The sequence below is a fragment of the Rattus rattus genome, chromosome 6 (genome assembly GCF_011064425.1).
Source record: "Rattus rattus isolate New Zealand chromosome 6, Rrattus_CSIRO_v1, whole genome shotgun sequence".
Lineage (NCBI taxonomy): Eukaryota > Metazoa > Chordata > Mammalia > Rodentia > Muridae > Rattus > Rattus rattus.
Genome location: NC_046159.1, coordinates 104,618,015 through 104,634,972, shown reverse-complemented (window position 1 = coordinate 104,634,972; position 16,958 = coordinate 104,618,015). Strand labels below are relative to the sequence as shown.

The 16,958-nt window shown below is 45.4% G+C and overlaps 1 protein-coding gene across 4 annotated transcripts in view; it reads right to left on the bottom strand.

Annotated features, from left to right (window-relative positions):
• Nucleotides 1-9,048: 9,048 nt before the first annotated feature.
• Nucleotides 9,049-16,958, bottom strand: part of Cnot4 (CCR4-NOT transcription complex subunit 4) — a 101,890-nt gene continuing 93,980 nt past the window's right edge. For 2 of the 4 annotated variants that reach the window (XM_032906763.1, XM_032906764.1), the window contains exons 11-12: nt 11,097-11,309; nt 9,049-10,405 (exon numbers count right to left, since the gene is read on the bottom strand). In XM_032906763.1, the coding sequence (XP_032762654.1) occupies nt 10,104-10,405; nt 11,097-11,309 (515 nt within the window). In that variant the 3' untranslated portion in view covers nt 9,049-10,103. The remainder of the gene's footprint in view (nt 10,406-11,096; nt 11,310-16,958) is intronic. The other 2 variants (XM_032906765.1, XM_032906766.1) reach the window with 1 other exon arrangement.

Sequence of the window (16,958 nt, the reverse complement as noted above, 5' to 3'; positions counted from 1 at the left end):
GGGCTGCTGGAAATGGAGGCTTCAGGAGGTATACAGCCTTGTGGGCAGTCCCTGGCCCACTGGAGGTGCCCTACTAAACGTCGCTTTGGGAGCCTTAAGTATTTCCTTTTCTCTATTTTGATTGTTGGCCCATGGCATACGCTGGTGACTCTTTATTCCCTCCATGATGCGTTCCCCTCCCCCAGAGACTCAGCAAATGGAACGCCATCTGAGGCCAAAAGAAACTTTTTCTCAGTTAACCACCTCGAGCATCTTGCAAGCCCAGCGCAAAGCTCTCTTCCCCACTGATCCGCTGGCCTGGCTCCCTTCCTTAACTAGAGCTCTCTTGAGTTTCTTCCTAGGTCTTACTGGGACCTGCAAAAGTGTTCCTCTCCTTCCACTAGCCCAGCTCCTGCAATCCATAAGTCTCTTTCTTGTACCAGCCGTAACAGGCTGTCCAATTATTTCTAATATTCACTGATCGGCTAAAATGCTAAGTACTTGATACGGATTCTTGTATTTAAGCCTCCTCACGACCCGAACAGTTCAATAGAACCTGTTAGCCTGGGGTTTATAGGTTTGCACATCTTACCTTGCACAGGGTCACCACACTGGGAGCGGTGACACTGGCAATGACATCAAGCAGCTTGAGTCTGTGTCTATCTAAAGCGTCCACGGTGGACTCCATCTGTTCCTTCTTTATCCTTCCTCCTGCCTCCGTCAACCACCACGAACTGAACAAGGACCGCGGGGGCTGGTAATGCTGAGCCACACCCTACCTGCCACGCCTCTTCCATGGCGACCGGGAGCAGCAGATCAACTCCTGGTGCTATTTTACATTCTTGTCACTGTTGCGTACACTCAGCCCCAGAGACACCACACTTATTGTCCCACACGCCTGTCAGAATGGTTTGTGGCTATGAAAGCCAAGAATTACCGGGCACATGTTCAACCTAAAACATCACCTCGCATCCCTGTCCTCAGTCATTGGGTAACCACGAAACAAGGGCTTCGCTCAGGTGCGCATGCCCAGCTCCTGGTGGCAGGGCTTAACAGACTTGCTCTGAATGAGCGCTGAGACTTCTTAAGTTTCTCCCTAGAAATAACGCCATAATGAACATTTTTATGTGTAGATGTACCAGAAGAGGAAGCACTGGCGTGAAGTGAATGGGTGATTTCTATTTCTAAATTGTCAATTCATCCCTCCAATGAATGCACCGACTTATTACCACAGTGAGGGCGAGTGGGATACGCACTTCCTACGACTTCACGGGTGTTTTATGTTTCTGAAGCATGAGAACCAAACATTTTCTATGATCCTGATCCACATGTTGTCTTGGGCCACTTTTTATTGCTTTAAAAAAAAGGGTAGGTTTTACAGGTATCATTTTTACATTTGGAGTCAGCAGATATTCTTGAATCTGTGATCTTTTCAAGGTGTTTTGTTTTACAACAGTCTTAAATGTGGGTTTCGTTGGCCAACATCCTTTTCTTTTTGCTGATGTGTGTTTTTCGCAGGACACTGTATCCGCAGAATTCTTCCATGGCCACCTCCACCACTTGCATAAGTACCATAGGAGAGAGTCGTGTCTGCTTTATTGCTGAGTCTTCCTATAGCATACACAACAAGCACCCCAATACTTGTTCAGTAATTGTCTATTGACTAATGAGAAGTGGTGGGTGAGAATATTATGAAGAAAATAAAGACATCCTTGGAAGAAAGTCAGCCTAACAGAATTTGGCTGTGGTTTGTTTTTGTAGAATGCACTGTACACATTGGTAAATCCTGCACCTATTTTTAAAGTCTGGCTGCTATTAACTTCTGGAACAATCCCAAATAATGGTAAGATAAACTTGAGGGGTCACACAGGGGCAAACGTGCCTAGCGTTGTCCTCCCGGCAGTGAGACATGATGTAACTTCTATGTACCCAGATTGTGGCATCCGTCCCCATCCAGGTAGCAGCTAAGGGTAACTCTGCAGCTGGCCCTGTATGATCTAGACGGGGTGCATGCTGGGACACTGCCAATGGCCCAAGCTCAGCTTCCTGCCATTTCTCTTTGCCAGAAGCTCCACCATCTCCTGCCTTCCTTTTTCTCTAAGACTGAGCCTTTCTGGACACTGTTCCATTTTTATAATCAGGCTTACTTCAGCTCTACACAAACTGTGGTGCCTCTCGCCGCCTGCCTATTCTCATCGTCCTCTTACCCCCCCCCCCCCAGTGTTGACCGTTTTCATGTTCTCAAGCTCCTGATTCCACTTTCTGCCTCTTCACTGTACTGAGCTGACAGGACCTCATCTTTCCCACCTTTTACCTCAGAACCATGCATTTCTCTCACTACCATCCAGGAGGGAAAAGCCTCTCTCTTCCTAAAACTGAGCGCACATACGTTCCTGACTCCAGTTCAGCTTTCTTGTTCAAATTCTTCCCAAATAACTAACTCCCCTAACTTCTAGTAGGCTATGGGCTCCTCGGCTTGCACATGCGTCATTTTCACGGTCAGGTAGCTCACCATCTGAAATTCTCTAACTCTGATGTTCCTCACTCTCCCAACTACTGCAATTAGCTTCCAGCCCCTCCAGCACCCTAAAAGCAATCCTTCAAAGATCCCAGATCTCTTGCCAGTAAGATTCAATACTGCCGATCGCTCAAAGCTTCTTCCCCTCCCACAGTCATTCATTCAGAAGGATGTTAGGAACTATGCCAAGCACTGGGTATATTCAGCTGTCCCTTCATACTGTGTGTGTTTGTGTGTTGGTAGGGAGTGATTGGTACCAGGATCTCTTAGGATTATCAAAGTCTATGGAAGGTTATCATGAGCTTTACATGAAAATGGTGTAGTGTTTGCATATAATTTATGCACATCTTCCCTGATACAGTGATTTGTCACGTCTGATCTCTTACAACAAATATCTAGTGTGACATAAAAACCATATAAATAGTTACATTGTATTGTTGAGGGAATGACACAGAAGCCCTCATATTCAGTTCAGAGAAATTGCTTTTCTTGGCGTTTCTGCAGTTGCACCTCCTGATGTAGAACCCACTGATACAGTGGGCCAAATTAGAGAGCTGGAGAATCAAGTTACAGTATAATAAGGGCATTTGTAAAGTAGACACGGAAACAGGAGCACTAAAGCAATGGAGTTTGAGGACAATCTTCAGAGGGCTGCGAGTGAGAACAGGAAGAGTGTAAACATTCTGCACTGAGAACAAATATGCCAGGAACCCAGGCATAGACAACATAAAACAGACAATACTCTCTAGGGGAGGAGGGTCCGGGGTCCTGTCCAGTCCCAGGCTCCAGATCAGTGGACCTACGCGGTGAAGGTGTTGGGGATGAGAAAGTCCATGGGGGAGTTTTGACAAGAAACGTGACGACCCATTGCAGACACTCGAAAGCACAGGCATCAGCTTGTCTGTCTCCAGTCAATCATCGCCATGCCACGATGCTCTCCCATCTGCATCAATGTGTAGATGCTCGTCCACAGCATCCCAGGGATGGTGAAATCTAGAAGGTGAGTCAGGAGATGTCATCATTCTCCAGGTGGCTGTGGTCAGTAGGCGGCTACTGCCAAAGGTGGTGTCTTGGTAGCTTCTTCCCAGGGTCCTCCTGGGCATCCTCACCCTGTGCAGCAGGCAGCTGAAGGAACTTTGCTGGAGATTTTCTCTGTCCTTTGCATCTCCAAAGCTGAAAGCCTTTCCCACCTGTCCCTTCTCTAGGTTCCTGATGAAATCGGATACCAACACAATTTTCAATAGCATGTGCCCTGAAACCATCCTCCTTCAGCTTGGTCGTCCAGTCTTCACTTTAGACCGATCCACTCTACCTCCCACCAGGCTCCTGCCACACCTCTTCCCATAGAGAGCGAGCCCCAAATCCTTAACCTACATCTGACCTGTCGGAACCGCAAACCAACAGTTCCCCAGATAAGAACTGTGTTCTTTTTGAACCATAGTGATTCCTGTTCACGAGATGTCATTTCACTTATGAACAAGACATGAATCATTCCAACAGCCTGGCTTGAGCGCTCAGCTATTCCCAAATCAGGGCAAACATTTTGGAAGTCTCTGTGTAACCATAAAACGTAACATTTGCAGGACTATAATGTGTAATGGGCTAGATGTGTTCCCCGCTCTCAGGGAGCAGACAGGACCTGGAAGAAACCCAAGAGGGCTGTGAAAGAGTTTGTCTTCCATCCTTTGTGTCTAGTAACTTGCAAAAGAATTTTTAAGTCTCTTGAATTCTTTGCCCTTCTTCCCATTCCCAGGCCCCTTGTCAAAACCTTCTTCCCCTGGAGCATCTATCTGGCTTTCTAAACTTACCACAGCTAGGACAGTTTTACAAGGTGATGAAGCACACATACAGATGCACTTTCAGTTCCTTTGTGTACAGACAGTTCATCCTAGCCAAACCCAGACCCCCTGGGGTTCTTCCATTAACCCAAAGAAACCCCTCTTCCCCATTCCCACTGAGGGCTTGTGCGTCCATTCCAAGGCACAATCCTATCGCATTTTCCTCTTGCTAAGAAATGCCTGGTGCCCATCACTGAATGCAGCGCCCACCTCCTCTCTGCCCGTTTTCCTCACAGATCCCCTCACAATCCCTAATGCGCTCTCCAGACCCGGAAGAAATGCCAGAGCATGCTCTGGGGATGAAGCTTCACCTCAGTCACGGTTCAGGGTCCTCCCTAGCTGCCCAGCAGCCAAGTCTCCATCTTTCCGAAGCTCTCTTCTTTGAAATACCTTGACCTTTTGCCCTGTGGAGATTCACTCTAATTCCTAACAATGAACAAGCCTTTATACCTTTTACTCGTGGCCACAAACTAAGGGGAAATGGCTATCCAGATGCCACCCTTATCTCTGTTGTTTTTTAAACACAAGCAAAACAGCTGACAAGTCCATGGCAAAGCAGGATGTGTAACAAGTACCTCTAGCACAGCTACAAGAGTTGTGACCCCCACACAAGAACTCTGGGCCCATTTGTCTGCATCGTGCACGATGGAATTCCTGCCACTGAACTGGTACGAGAAGTATTCCTCATCTGTAGCAAAACAAGCACATTGGCGGTGTTTTGCTTTTAGCATGTTCAAATTATCTAGCCCACGTGCCAAAAGGCCCATTGCATTAATTCCTCCTAAGCCTATCCTGCTTCCTTCAACTCTGACTCAGGGCTAAGAGGTGCAGTTATCTCTCAACACAAGGCCTCCTGTGCTAGCCCCAGAGTGATTTCTGAAAGTCACATACTTGCTTCCTTAGATCAGTGTGTGTGTTTACACACACACACACACACACACACACACACTTTCAAAGGGAATTCTTCCTGTTAGTAAATTGATCAAGTCCTTGAGAGTGGCGACTTTTGTGACAAAATTCTAAGTCATTCATGCTAAGATGACACCATTTGAATGGATCCATCTCAGAATTAATTTCAGTTCCATGTGCTCTCATTTAAAGGCTTACATAGCTTAATCAGGTCTTAAGTCCAGTGATGGAAAAAGGTCATGCACACTGTCCCTGTAACCTCTGGGGATAGACGGACTCCTGCAGGCTACTGAATTCAGGTGGCTCTTCTAGCGGCTTCCCCGTAGGAATGAGTGCACAATCCTCGGTATTACAATTCCCATACAGCTAATAACAGGCTGTTTTCTTCTTCTGCTACAACCTCCATTATTTCTTTAATTTACTTAGGTCTAGAAAATGACCCACAGCCAGCTGACTTACAACCCTCCCTAAAAACACATAAAATGTGTTTTTAACATTTAGCTTAAAATTTAATAATAATTTAATAATGCGAGATTTCATAAACTATTGATTGTACATCAAAAGAACTTCATTGGAAAAGATGTTGTTTTTAAAAAAGAAATAATCTCAAGGTTGAAAAAAGTGACACAGGTAGGCACTGTTTATAAACAAAGCAATACCGTGACAATGTTGACTGCTCAATGGCCACTAAAAACTCAAGACTGAGTTGCCTTAGTCCTAGTAAACTATGCCTCCTGGTTTGTAGAACCAGAACCCAATGCTGAGGTGGCAACTCAAACCTATACATCTGCCTGCATTTCTGCTCCAAAGTCCACCAAAAGGAGGGGGTGGGGTGGGAGTGGCTAGAAAGATTGGCGAAGTGTTTCAGCTGACTTGAAAAGTCCAACTTTAACAGCAGACAGACGTACAGCTGTGAGACGCAATCCCACTAACATTTAGAATCCTCAGGGTAAAGTGGGCGGGGCGAGACTACAGCTATGGGAACTTAGCTGGAGTTATCCATATCCATTCCCAACTCCACGTCAGAGGGGTAGTATGTATGCTCAGTGAAAACAGAGGCCCTCCAACCCCACCCCGAAATAGCCCTGAAATGCTAGCCGTCAGACCCTTACCATTCTGTAAGACTCTTCTCTCCAGATCCCACGCAGCAAGGACAAGGCCTATAGACTCGGACTCTAGGGACTCCTTGGTAGAAAATGCAAGGTCTTCCACTAGTGAAGCTCAAAGCTAGCAGCCTACTCCTGCTTTCAAATACTTCCGTCACATGTTCTGGTCTTGTTCTTACGCAGATAACAGAGCGTTAAGAACATCTAAGAAGCTCCTAACTTAGAATACAAAGGTCAAAGCAGACGATGAAACCATTCTCCTGAAGACAGACAGACAGGAGAAAGCAATAAAGAAATGGAGACCTCCTAGAAAGTGGAGAGCACGGGGCAGGGATGGAAAACTACAAAAGGCAAGCACAAGATTTGTCCCAAGCTCAGAATTTCAGGATTTTTTTTTTTCCTTTGAAAAGGAAAACCAAGAAAGTACGTACAAGAAACTCACTAACAAAGTCACTACAAATTTCCCAGAGCTGGCCACGGTGGCCAGACTGTAAAAGCCCGTTGTATGCTCACTGTGTCCAGAACAAAGTCACACTGAAGGCAACACTGAGGGTTTCAGACCACAGTGGACAGGAGGGAGAAAGCCAGACTGCATACCAGCCGCAGGGGTGGCTCTGGCTTTTCAACAGTGATAACTGAAAGCAAGATGACAGAGAAAGGCCTTCAAACTTCTGAAGAGAAAAATACTCCTCAGAAGCCTGCATCCATCACACCACCCACCCAAACTGAAGTGTTAATTTTACACACACAGTTTTCGAAAACGCTTTCTGTTTTTCTCAAAACAAGTTCCTGGAATATATCTTTCCAGCGAAGTCTGAAACTGGAGGGATAAAAGGTGAGGGATAAGAACTGGAAATAAGAAAAAGAGAACGCAAGGAGAGAGGGGCCCTAGGAGCACTTAGTACAGTAGATCCTATGGCAGACCGTGACCGCGAAGCTGTCCACACCCTAGTTCCCACTGCCTGCCACTCTGGTGCAGATACTTTCTGTACTTCTCGGCCTCCGTCCCAGTCCCACGTGTCTGCTCTCTCAGCTATGCCTTGATCAGTCACACCCACCCAAGCCCTAGGTGTTGTCCTTGAGTCCGTAGGGAGGCAAACTTAGGCCCAGACAACACTGAGCTCCTCCAGACTGTACTTTGGCCAAACGTGGTCTCACACGGCAGACCTGTCAGACACGCTAACTGGTGAGTCTTGCTCTCCAGGGCTCACCGTGACCTGACTCCCTGTCTAAGATAGCTTTTAAAACTTATCAGAGAGGCTAACACCAAACCATGACCAGAGCCTCTAATATGTTCTAAAGCCCTTAGCAGAGACTATAGCGAAGTTTTCCTGCCGCTGCTGGGCCTGGATCATTACTCAGCTTTTAAAAACTAAACAATTCATTATCCAGGGATACAACCTAGCTGGCAGCCCGGAAGGAAGGGAGAACAAAAGTAAGGGTAGATAATGTTTGCAGGTTGTGAGTAAACAGGAGAAGTGTGTCCAGTACACTACAGTCTTGCAGACTGATTTTAACCTGTGCAAGGCAGCACCTAGGTCATTATTCCATCTAAACAGTAGCCACACACTTACAGAGTGGATATGATTCATTAAAGATACACAACTACAGCAAGGCAGACTGTCTCTTTTACAGAAAAGGCATCATTTTACTGCTGTACCAACTGCAGGATTTTCCCCATGTGCTTCCTGAAAAGGTCTGCTTCCTCTCTGTTGCTTAAGTGACCATGAAGGTTCAGGAAACAAAGGCAAAGGTCACAGGTCGAAGCCCATAGTTCCCAGTTCTTTCACAGCACTGCAACATTTTTGTGAGTTACAAAATGTGTTGTTCCTATCCTGTGCAGACGGTCCTTGTGGTGATGTCTAATAACACGCTGTTGATTATCTAAAACACTTTTCTTTTTACTCGTTTATTGGTTTTGACAGGGTCTCACTCTGTGCCCTGGAACTGGCTGGCCTGGAACTCATGGCAATCCTTCTGTCTCAGCCTCCTGAGTACTGAGATTATAGGTGGGCATGGAAAAAAAAAAAAAAAAAAAAAAAAAAACAAGACAAAAACTCAAAAAACTTGCTTTCTTTAAATGAAGTAAAGATGAAGAAAAAAAAATCAACCCCAATCACATTGTTTACAATTTCAACCTGCTCTGTTTGTCCTGTGCATACTGGCTCCCTTGGGACACTGCTTCCAAGACTGCCACCTGAACACAGTCTTCTAGATAGCGTCTTCAGTACCCGAGTCACGCCCTCCCGACTGAGGCTGGCTGAGACAGGTCTCTGGACTGTCGGCCCCAGGACTGCTGGGTCTCTCCTGCAGCTCCTAGGGTGATGATGCTCCTGGGCTACTGGGCTGAGGCTCCTGCTAGCTCTTCCTGGAGATCCACCTCAGCACGTCAGGACCCTACTCACTCCTGACCAGTGGCCTCAGTGGTCAGGTCTGCTCTGCATTTGTAAGAGCCTGGTGGCGGCCTCAGCTAAGGAAAGCCACCGGGAGAGGAGCCGCTGAGAGCAAGAGGGGCTGGGCTTTAAAACTAGCAGTGGCTGACGAAGACAACTCTTCCTTTATTTTCTGATTTCATCAAAACCACCCTCCATAGCTGAAAATGTAAAATCTAGTGGAAACTCAAATGGGCACTAGATCATAAAATATTTCAAATTCACACGCAACAGACTGAAAAACCAAAACAATAATCACCCAAGGGTCACCATCAAGTTTTCTGTTTTATTTAAGATTTTAGTTTTAATTCTGAAGAAAGAGGTACATTTCCTTGTTTTTAGTTTTAGCATCAGGTTATAACCAGGTTTGTTTTCTTTTCTCCTGTCTTTTCAATACTGCACAAACGTCCGGAACTACAGGGTTAAGGAAAAGCGGCAGGCAAGGAGGGCAGAGATTTGCTCCTGTGGGTGATCGGTGGCCCCAGGGCAGTGCTGGCTCACAGTGCCCTGTCAGATGGACTTGTGGTCAAAGGAAAAAAAGATTCTGACAGAGGAGAAAGACTGAGGAAATCACATATAATTCAGCTCTCATAAGGATAGGTATTAAATTTGTGAATATTTTTTCTTTTAAAACATCTGAATTTAAGTCTAAAGCCAAAATTTTTTCTCCTTAAAAAATTACTTCTCCCTCCTTATAAACTCTTTAGCAATAGGCCAGTTACTACTACAGATCAATTTATCTTGTCATCAACTTCCAATAAATCCCTTTGCTTAACAACACAATTGAGTCCTCCCCATCAATTCAATAAAGAATTTAAAATTGAAAGCGTTTCCTGCAATAGTGAAAAGCTGAATGCAAGACGGAAGCCAGGACCACTGCTTTCCCCCATGAATTTAGCAATCTCATTTAAATCAGCCTGGTTCTCAAGTCTGCAGTTGATAACACATTTACTTGACCTTTCCTATAGATTAACTGTCATTTTCTGCTAAGCAGATTATGGCATTATGAGTGACAGACAAACAGTAATTTTCTAAGTATTGAGACCGCCTTTTGATTTTCTTTTTCCTCTGCTTAAAAAGGCAATTTCCCCCAGAAACATTCAACAGTGTCACTCACTCAGATGCTGGACCAACGGAAACTTTTTACAATTAAAGAAAAGGTGGTAAAGACGCTGTGATCGAATCGCATCTGGGGGCGGGGAGAAAAAAAAACCGATCAGGAACTGGATTCTTCAGAACGTAAGAGATGAGAAGGGGGCTGTGAGTGGGCTGAGGGGAGAACAGGGTGGGACAAATCCTGCCCTTTTCAATCCCTCTCTGCTTAGTGGCGGTCCAGTGTTGAACTCTGTAGCAGGTCTGTGGGGGTTTTGCTGGGGGGTCTGAAGGCTGTCTGGAAGCCTGGGGGTGGGGAGTGGAAGCTGGAAGGATTTGAAGGAGGTGGGTAGGGGTTCCAACTGGCTCTGTGCAGAGGGATCTGTGTGCTGAAGGGGGCGCTGTGGTGGGGCTGTGTCGAGGCAGCGCTGGGGCCGTCCACCTCTGTGAGGGCCTGAAGGGATTTTAGCCAGTGTGGAGGATTGTCGTCTTGAATAGAGTCTAAAGTGTTTCCTGAAGAGGCTGGAATACCTACAGAGGAAACAGGAGACAAAAAGAAAATGGTTGAGTCTGTAAGGAAAGAGGACCAAGTTACTCAGGTAAACTCTAAAGGAGCGATTTGTCCTCCCAAGAAATAAATTACAATTTCCAAATGACACCTTTTCAGCCTTACATTCCTTTAGCCACCTGCCCTTCTCCAGCAATGACCAGGATTTACCGTTACACAAACCCTCGGAAAACTTGGTCCCTCGCTTTCAGAGGCGGAACAGCAGAAAAACAAAAGCAAAAGTCCCTCCCAGACAAGCAACCTCCCACCAAAGAACCCCAGGCCTCCCAAAAGTGAATGGTGGGTTTCCCCGTTGCGCCTGTCCCTCTCTAGCAGGGATGTGGACACAGACAGCCTTATATAGAGAGCTTTATAAAGAGTGGAGTATGTTTCTCTTAAGATGGCTCAGTTAGATCCTTTAGTAGTTTGAGGCCTACAAAATACACGCATGCTGCCAGACGGTAACACCTACCTAGACCAAGAGGAATTAGCCCAGGCACAAGTGCCTCAGAACACAACTAGGTGGACAGGTTCACCATGACCCTAAGAATGAATCAGGCTTTGTGAAAAGGAACTTATGTCACAGAGACCCCTGTTCTGACTTAGTCTGTGCTAGAAACCACACTGATGGCTGTAAGTGGAGCTGAGGGGGACAGGGGCGGGGGAGAGAGTTACCTGTGATGATGGCTGGGTCTGTCCAGCTGCCAGGGCTGTCCCAACTCACGCTGTCCGTGGTGGCAGTGTTGGACGTTGGTGCACTGTGGTTGGCGTTGGAGGGGGAAGAAGAATTGGGCAGTCCACCAAAGTTGATGTTAATGTTGGGTAGAAGTGCCCTTAGCCCGTCCTGCCATTCCTTCATATTTAAACTCTCTACAGAACTGTTGTTGTCTGGGAGATTTACCAACAAAAAATGAAAGATAAAAAAAAATAAAAAGCTGACGTTAGAAACATATGTTGTTCTTTAGTGGTTAAGCGGGAGAGGAATTATTCTTTCTTTACTGAGCGTTTAGGGTTATCCTAGCAAGACAAACTGGGTTAGGTCTGTGCTTGTGAGCTCAGGGACCTCAAGGAGAGAGAGGGAGCTCTCTCAGGCTGGAGGGAGGGAGGGGCCTTCCGGTCTCTTTCTAGCTTCCTGACCTCTACATGTGGTGCAAGTCAATAATCCAGCTGCGAGACTCAATGCTCTAGAGACAAGCCAGCACCAGCTAAAGGGGAGAGTTTCAGTCAGAGGGGCATTCAGCTAGCTCAGCTGATGCTGATGTACACCATTTAAAAAAGAAAAATCCTGTGAAGTTCACTACAGGAACTCCTCGTTTCTGAGTTTGTTAAACGGAAGGAAATCATTTCATGAAGAATAAACACGTTCAATATTAAAAGGAAGCGAAGTTCTCCTGATTATAACTGGTGATGCACTTCAGGGAAGCGGACATAGTGCAGGCTTCTGACTTTAGAAAGGGTGTTTCCCTGAGGAACGGTGAGGAACGGCAAGCAGCGGCTGAGCTCCTCCTGGTGGAGGCAGTCCCAGCATCTGCCTGCTTTGCTCTACACTCCTCTCTGGCTCTACCAGTCACGGAGGCTGAGCCATGGAGTCCCAGAGTTTTCAGAGTCTATTTATGGAGAGTGTCAAATAGAAGACGCTAGCAACGTAAAAATGGGTTTTTATAAACTGTTTTAAACTGTTCAGAACTCGTACATGATATCTGGGGCCGGGAAGGTAAAGTCTAACAACTATATTATTAGAATAATTACTTTATTGAGAATGAATCAAATAATCAACAATCTCTCTTTCTACAGAGCCCATCAGCAGGCAGCATGGACGGAGACAGTGACTGCCACCATGCTCTGTGGTGAAGTCGGAATTCTTTTCAGATTTTGCTTTGCCCCATCACTGACCTGTGCCAGATTCTACTAGGTTTCAGCAAATGAAGCATTTCATGGTACTAACCTTCTTCATAAAAGACAGACACAACTAAAGTCAGGAAAGATCATCTCTGAACTTGACAGAAACGGAGAAAGCACTCTACACTAGGTAGGCAACACGAGGCAGGGGTGGGACTCCCCCACCTGAATTCTCTTTCACAGCTGCTATGATTTCCTAGGCCTCGGCCTTCTTAAACCTGCACGTTATTTGCATTCATGCTGTCGTATGACTTACAAGGTACTGCACACTTAAGTGATTTCCTTTGATCCTCACAACAACCCTGTGAGGTAGGCAGGACCTAACAGATACAGAGCAGATAGGGACAGATCCTCACTATGAGCCCTAGACGTGCACGCCTAAATCCTAGCTAGTACTCCACGGCTGAGTGGGCCTGAGGACCATGGCGACTGGGCAGGGCAGCCCCAAAAGAGAAAAAAGTGCCCATGTTTATAGATCTCATTTTTGGTAACCTGAATCCAGATACTGAGGAATATATTTTAAAAAAAACAAATTAAGAAGATCTCACTTGGTCTACTTTGTATAAACTACCAATTTTTTTTAAAAATGAGTCAAATATTTAAGGGGAAAACCCAAGGTCCTATGAGGCCCACAGTTAAAAAGAGAACAAACAACAACCAACAAAAACCCAAAAGAGCTAAGGAAATATCACTGGTCCTTCTTTCAGGGGTGATGGACAGGACAGAGAAATAACATACCTTAAGAAACAGACTAGTGTTTGTAGCCAGGGGAAACACCCCTCACATATACCCTGACCCCTGTGCCTTGTGTTATGGAGGTCGACTTCAGGACCTCTCGTGAGCTAGGTAAGCATTCTATCATTGAGCTACACCTCAAGTCTCAAGAAACCACTCCCTTTTTGAGAAAGAGTCATGTATCTCAGGCTGGCCTCGAGCTCCCTATGAAGTCAAAGATGACTGATCCTCTTGCTTCTGACTCTGGAGTATGGGAATTACTCAAACCCAGGGTTTTTTGCATTCTAGGCAAGCACTGTATCAACTATATGATACCCCCAGGATCCAGCATCCCTAGGGTACAAGGTTCTAATTGAGAATATAATTGTCAGTGTCTCCCTCTAGGCCCAGAACTTGGACAAGGCATAAACAGGATCCTCTGATAAAAACTGAAATCATACATGTGTCAAGTACAATATGGTCTGGTGGATGAGTCTGGCTTCTAGAATGGCCTTCTATGATGCAAAGCTAAACTCTAAGGAAGGCTTGACACCCTCACGGAAGGGAAACAAAGTCACCTTGGAAAGGAAAAAATGCCACATAGCTAGCTCTGTGGGAAGGACTACAGGATGGCGAATGCTCCTCCTTCTGGGTGGTCCAGGTAACTGAGATAGGTGCCCAAGCCAATGCCCAGCTTCTCTCTGCCCTACCCCAATCATTATAGGTTCTTACATTTGCCAAAAAGAGAAACAGGAGAGCACTTACCTCTGCTTACAAAGTAAGACAGTCAAGAAACTTTACTATGAAGTGGTATCATAATACAATCAAGAGACAGCAAAGCAAGGCTCCGGGAGAGCCATTCACCTTACATGTCGGCTTTGCTGCTAACCAAGAACTACGTAAAAAAAATAAAACAAATAAGTGCCATGTTTTCTTTCTTTATAATCAAAGGCTATTTGTTCTGCAAAATAATATAATCCAGCAAAAGTGTTAGCCAAAGATAGTCATCTGTGGTACACAACACACAAACAACTGGACACTATGATCTTCCCAGTATAGTGTGGATTGTAAGGTAGCTGGGAAACAATTTCCCCATTTATTATTTTTAACAGTCTTTACTGAAAACAACAAACAACACCTCCCCTCTTACACACTCAAAGCAAAGCCGGTGTCTAAACATTCTGGGGGCCTAAGAGCACAGTGTGTTGCTTACAATGGAGATGTATGGGGAGGGGCATCACACACTACAGGACCCACAGCCTTAGCTCTTGGAATGGGAACATACTCTAAAGAGTTTAGAAGAAAAGTTTACCTCTCCCTCACTCCCTTCTCTAACGCTGAGCTGAGAGTTAGTGCAAAGAAAGGGAACCAATAAATGCTAACCTCATCAAAAGATGACCGTCTACACTACCCTCATAGCTTGACCCGGATTCATTTTGATTGTAGACTCTACTAAGTCCGTTCCTGGAACCAGGGCAAGGCTTGTCTCTGTAGCACGCGGTGTGGTAGACAAGTGCTCTACTGCTGAGCCACACCCTGGCTCGGCAGCTGGCTTTAGCAATGCCCTGTACTTTGGACACTGGACGACAATCCTCATTGTTGACAGCTGTCCTACATACTCTGGGATGCTCACCGGCACCATCCCCTCCAGTCTGTAGACACTCCAAGTGCCACGGGAGGGAGGTGGAGGCAAAGTCTCCATTGGAACCACTGACAAAGGAAGGTAACTCCTTTGTTTCTGAGGCTCCAATAATACAGCCGGTCCCACCCCCTAACAGTATCAGCACATGGACCGCTGACTCAAATCTGATGTAACTTAATTATCTTTTAAGGATTCGCACTAGGAATTCACTGCAAGAAGTCAGCAGGTCTATTCAAGGAAACACTGGGCTGTAGAAGGCAGCTCCAGGGCTGCCTGCCAATATAACCTTGAGCATGTATCCTACCTACCCAGCCTCTACTGCCCTACCCCTGGGTAGACAGAAGAAAAGGAAGAGAAGTCATCAGAAGCACATTCGTTTCTTGATAAGTGACTAACAACAAATGTTTCTCTACTGGTCACTTTCCAATGAGCCAGACTTCTTACTTGCTGGGAACTGGCCCCAAGAACAGATCTTTTCTTTGACACTTAACCATAGCAGCCACCATGCTCACAGAGGAGCTGTGCGGCCAGCCTGCTTAGCCTGTCTGCCATAAACACTCCACAAGCAGAACTTGAAAAGACCAAGCAAGGTACACTGAAAATCAAGTCACTAATTATTTTATGGTAAAGTGGTACTCATTTTATTCTTTAGAGTGTCTAATTAGTGCTGGCAGGACTGACTATAAACACATAGGCCTTATCAACTAAAGTAGTTTGATACAATTAAATCCACAGACATGCCGAGTCCTCTAGCATTTATGCTTTGGTGGGAGCAGCTGGCTCACAAATTTGGCCTTAATTCTTAAGTTTTAATTGCTGACTGTGGTACTGGGACCAGAGAGCCTGCTGTCAAGTTAAATTACTCGTGAGTGGCTTGACAGTCCACGTGAGAAGGTGTTACTGAGTTAATCCCACTCAGAAGCAGTTCTAAAACCTCATCCTGCATGTCCGTCCCACAGTGAGTCCACTTCTCTTTTCCTCCCAAGTTTCCCTCTTCTCTGACCTACAGCGGGCCTTTTCAGTGGTGCACAGGATAACGGCCTCCATGGCTGCCACACTGCTGCTCTCTCCAGTCCTTCCCACTACGGTTTCATCAGTGTTTACTGTGTGAAAGCCTAGCTCCCTCAAACTTCAACAGCCTATCTTCATGGGACTCAAATATAAATGAACAAGGCCAAACCAAGCTTTCAAGGATAGAAAAGAATTGCCACATTACAACTTAAGTTTTGTATGCAGGTAAGAGATTCTTCAGGACAGCAGCAAAATCACCAGAATTTATTAATTAAATATACCCCTAGGACTGTCGAGAAATTCTTTCAGACACAAATCAGCTTATGAGAATATTCCATTTAGATGACTGAGCTGCTACTCACATTTCTCAGACTATGTTTATATAAACAAGGCGGACCAGTAGGGCAGAGCGGAGTTTCCTGGGCAACTGAGCTGTCCTAAACATAAGATTTTAGACAGATGGACAGAAAGGGAAGAAAGGGAAGAATGAAAATGACAAAGAACTCTGAGGGGAAATGTCAGACACCTTAACAAAACAATGAAAAGTCAAGTCTGTTTATGCCGTGTAAGGAGTCAAAGCGGCACCTGTGAGAGGCCTGGGTCAGCTGAACGTGCTTTGCACACTTTACCTCTATCTCCTGTCGTTCTGCTTCACTAGAATGCTTCCTGGAGCTCTTCAATTAATTTTTAAGCCATCTCCCCAAAAGGCGGTCCTTTTTTCTTTCACCCAGATCATTCCAGATGACACACAGTGTAAGCAAGAGTCACCTTGGATTCTTACACTTTTTTCCTTATTTCAAGATAGCTGTAGACTTGAAGACCCCATACAGTTCAATGTGTATTATGCAATGCTCTTTTCAAAGACAAGAAAACCTTTCCAAAGCCAGGTCGAGGTTTAAGGGTCCAAAAAGCTTCCCTCAATGTAAAGAAGAAAGAAATGAGATGTTTTAGCACTGTTCAGATGCCCAAAACACATGCACCTTAAAATATATACTTAAAAAAAATCCAACACATTAGTATTGTTTAATAGAAAATGCTAACTTCTTTTTAAAAGACCGAGTCTCATTATGTAGCCTTGGCTGACTTGAAATTCTCTCTGTAGATCATGCTACCTCATAGAGAGCCATCCACCTCCGCCTCCAGAGTGCTGAGTTATTTGCCACCATGCACAGCAGGACATGCTCCTTAAAAAGCCAACATTCCACTACTCTGTATAAAGGACAGCAGCCAAGATTTCTAAGGAAGATTTTACCACTTTTCTACTGCAGACG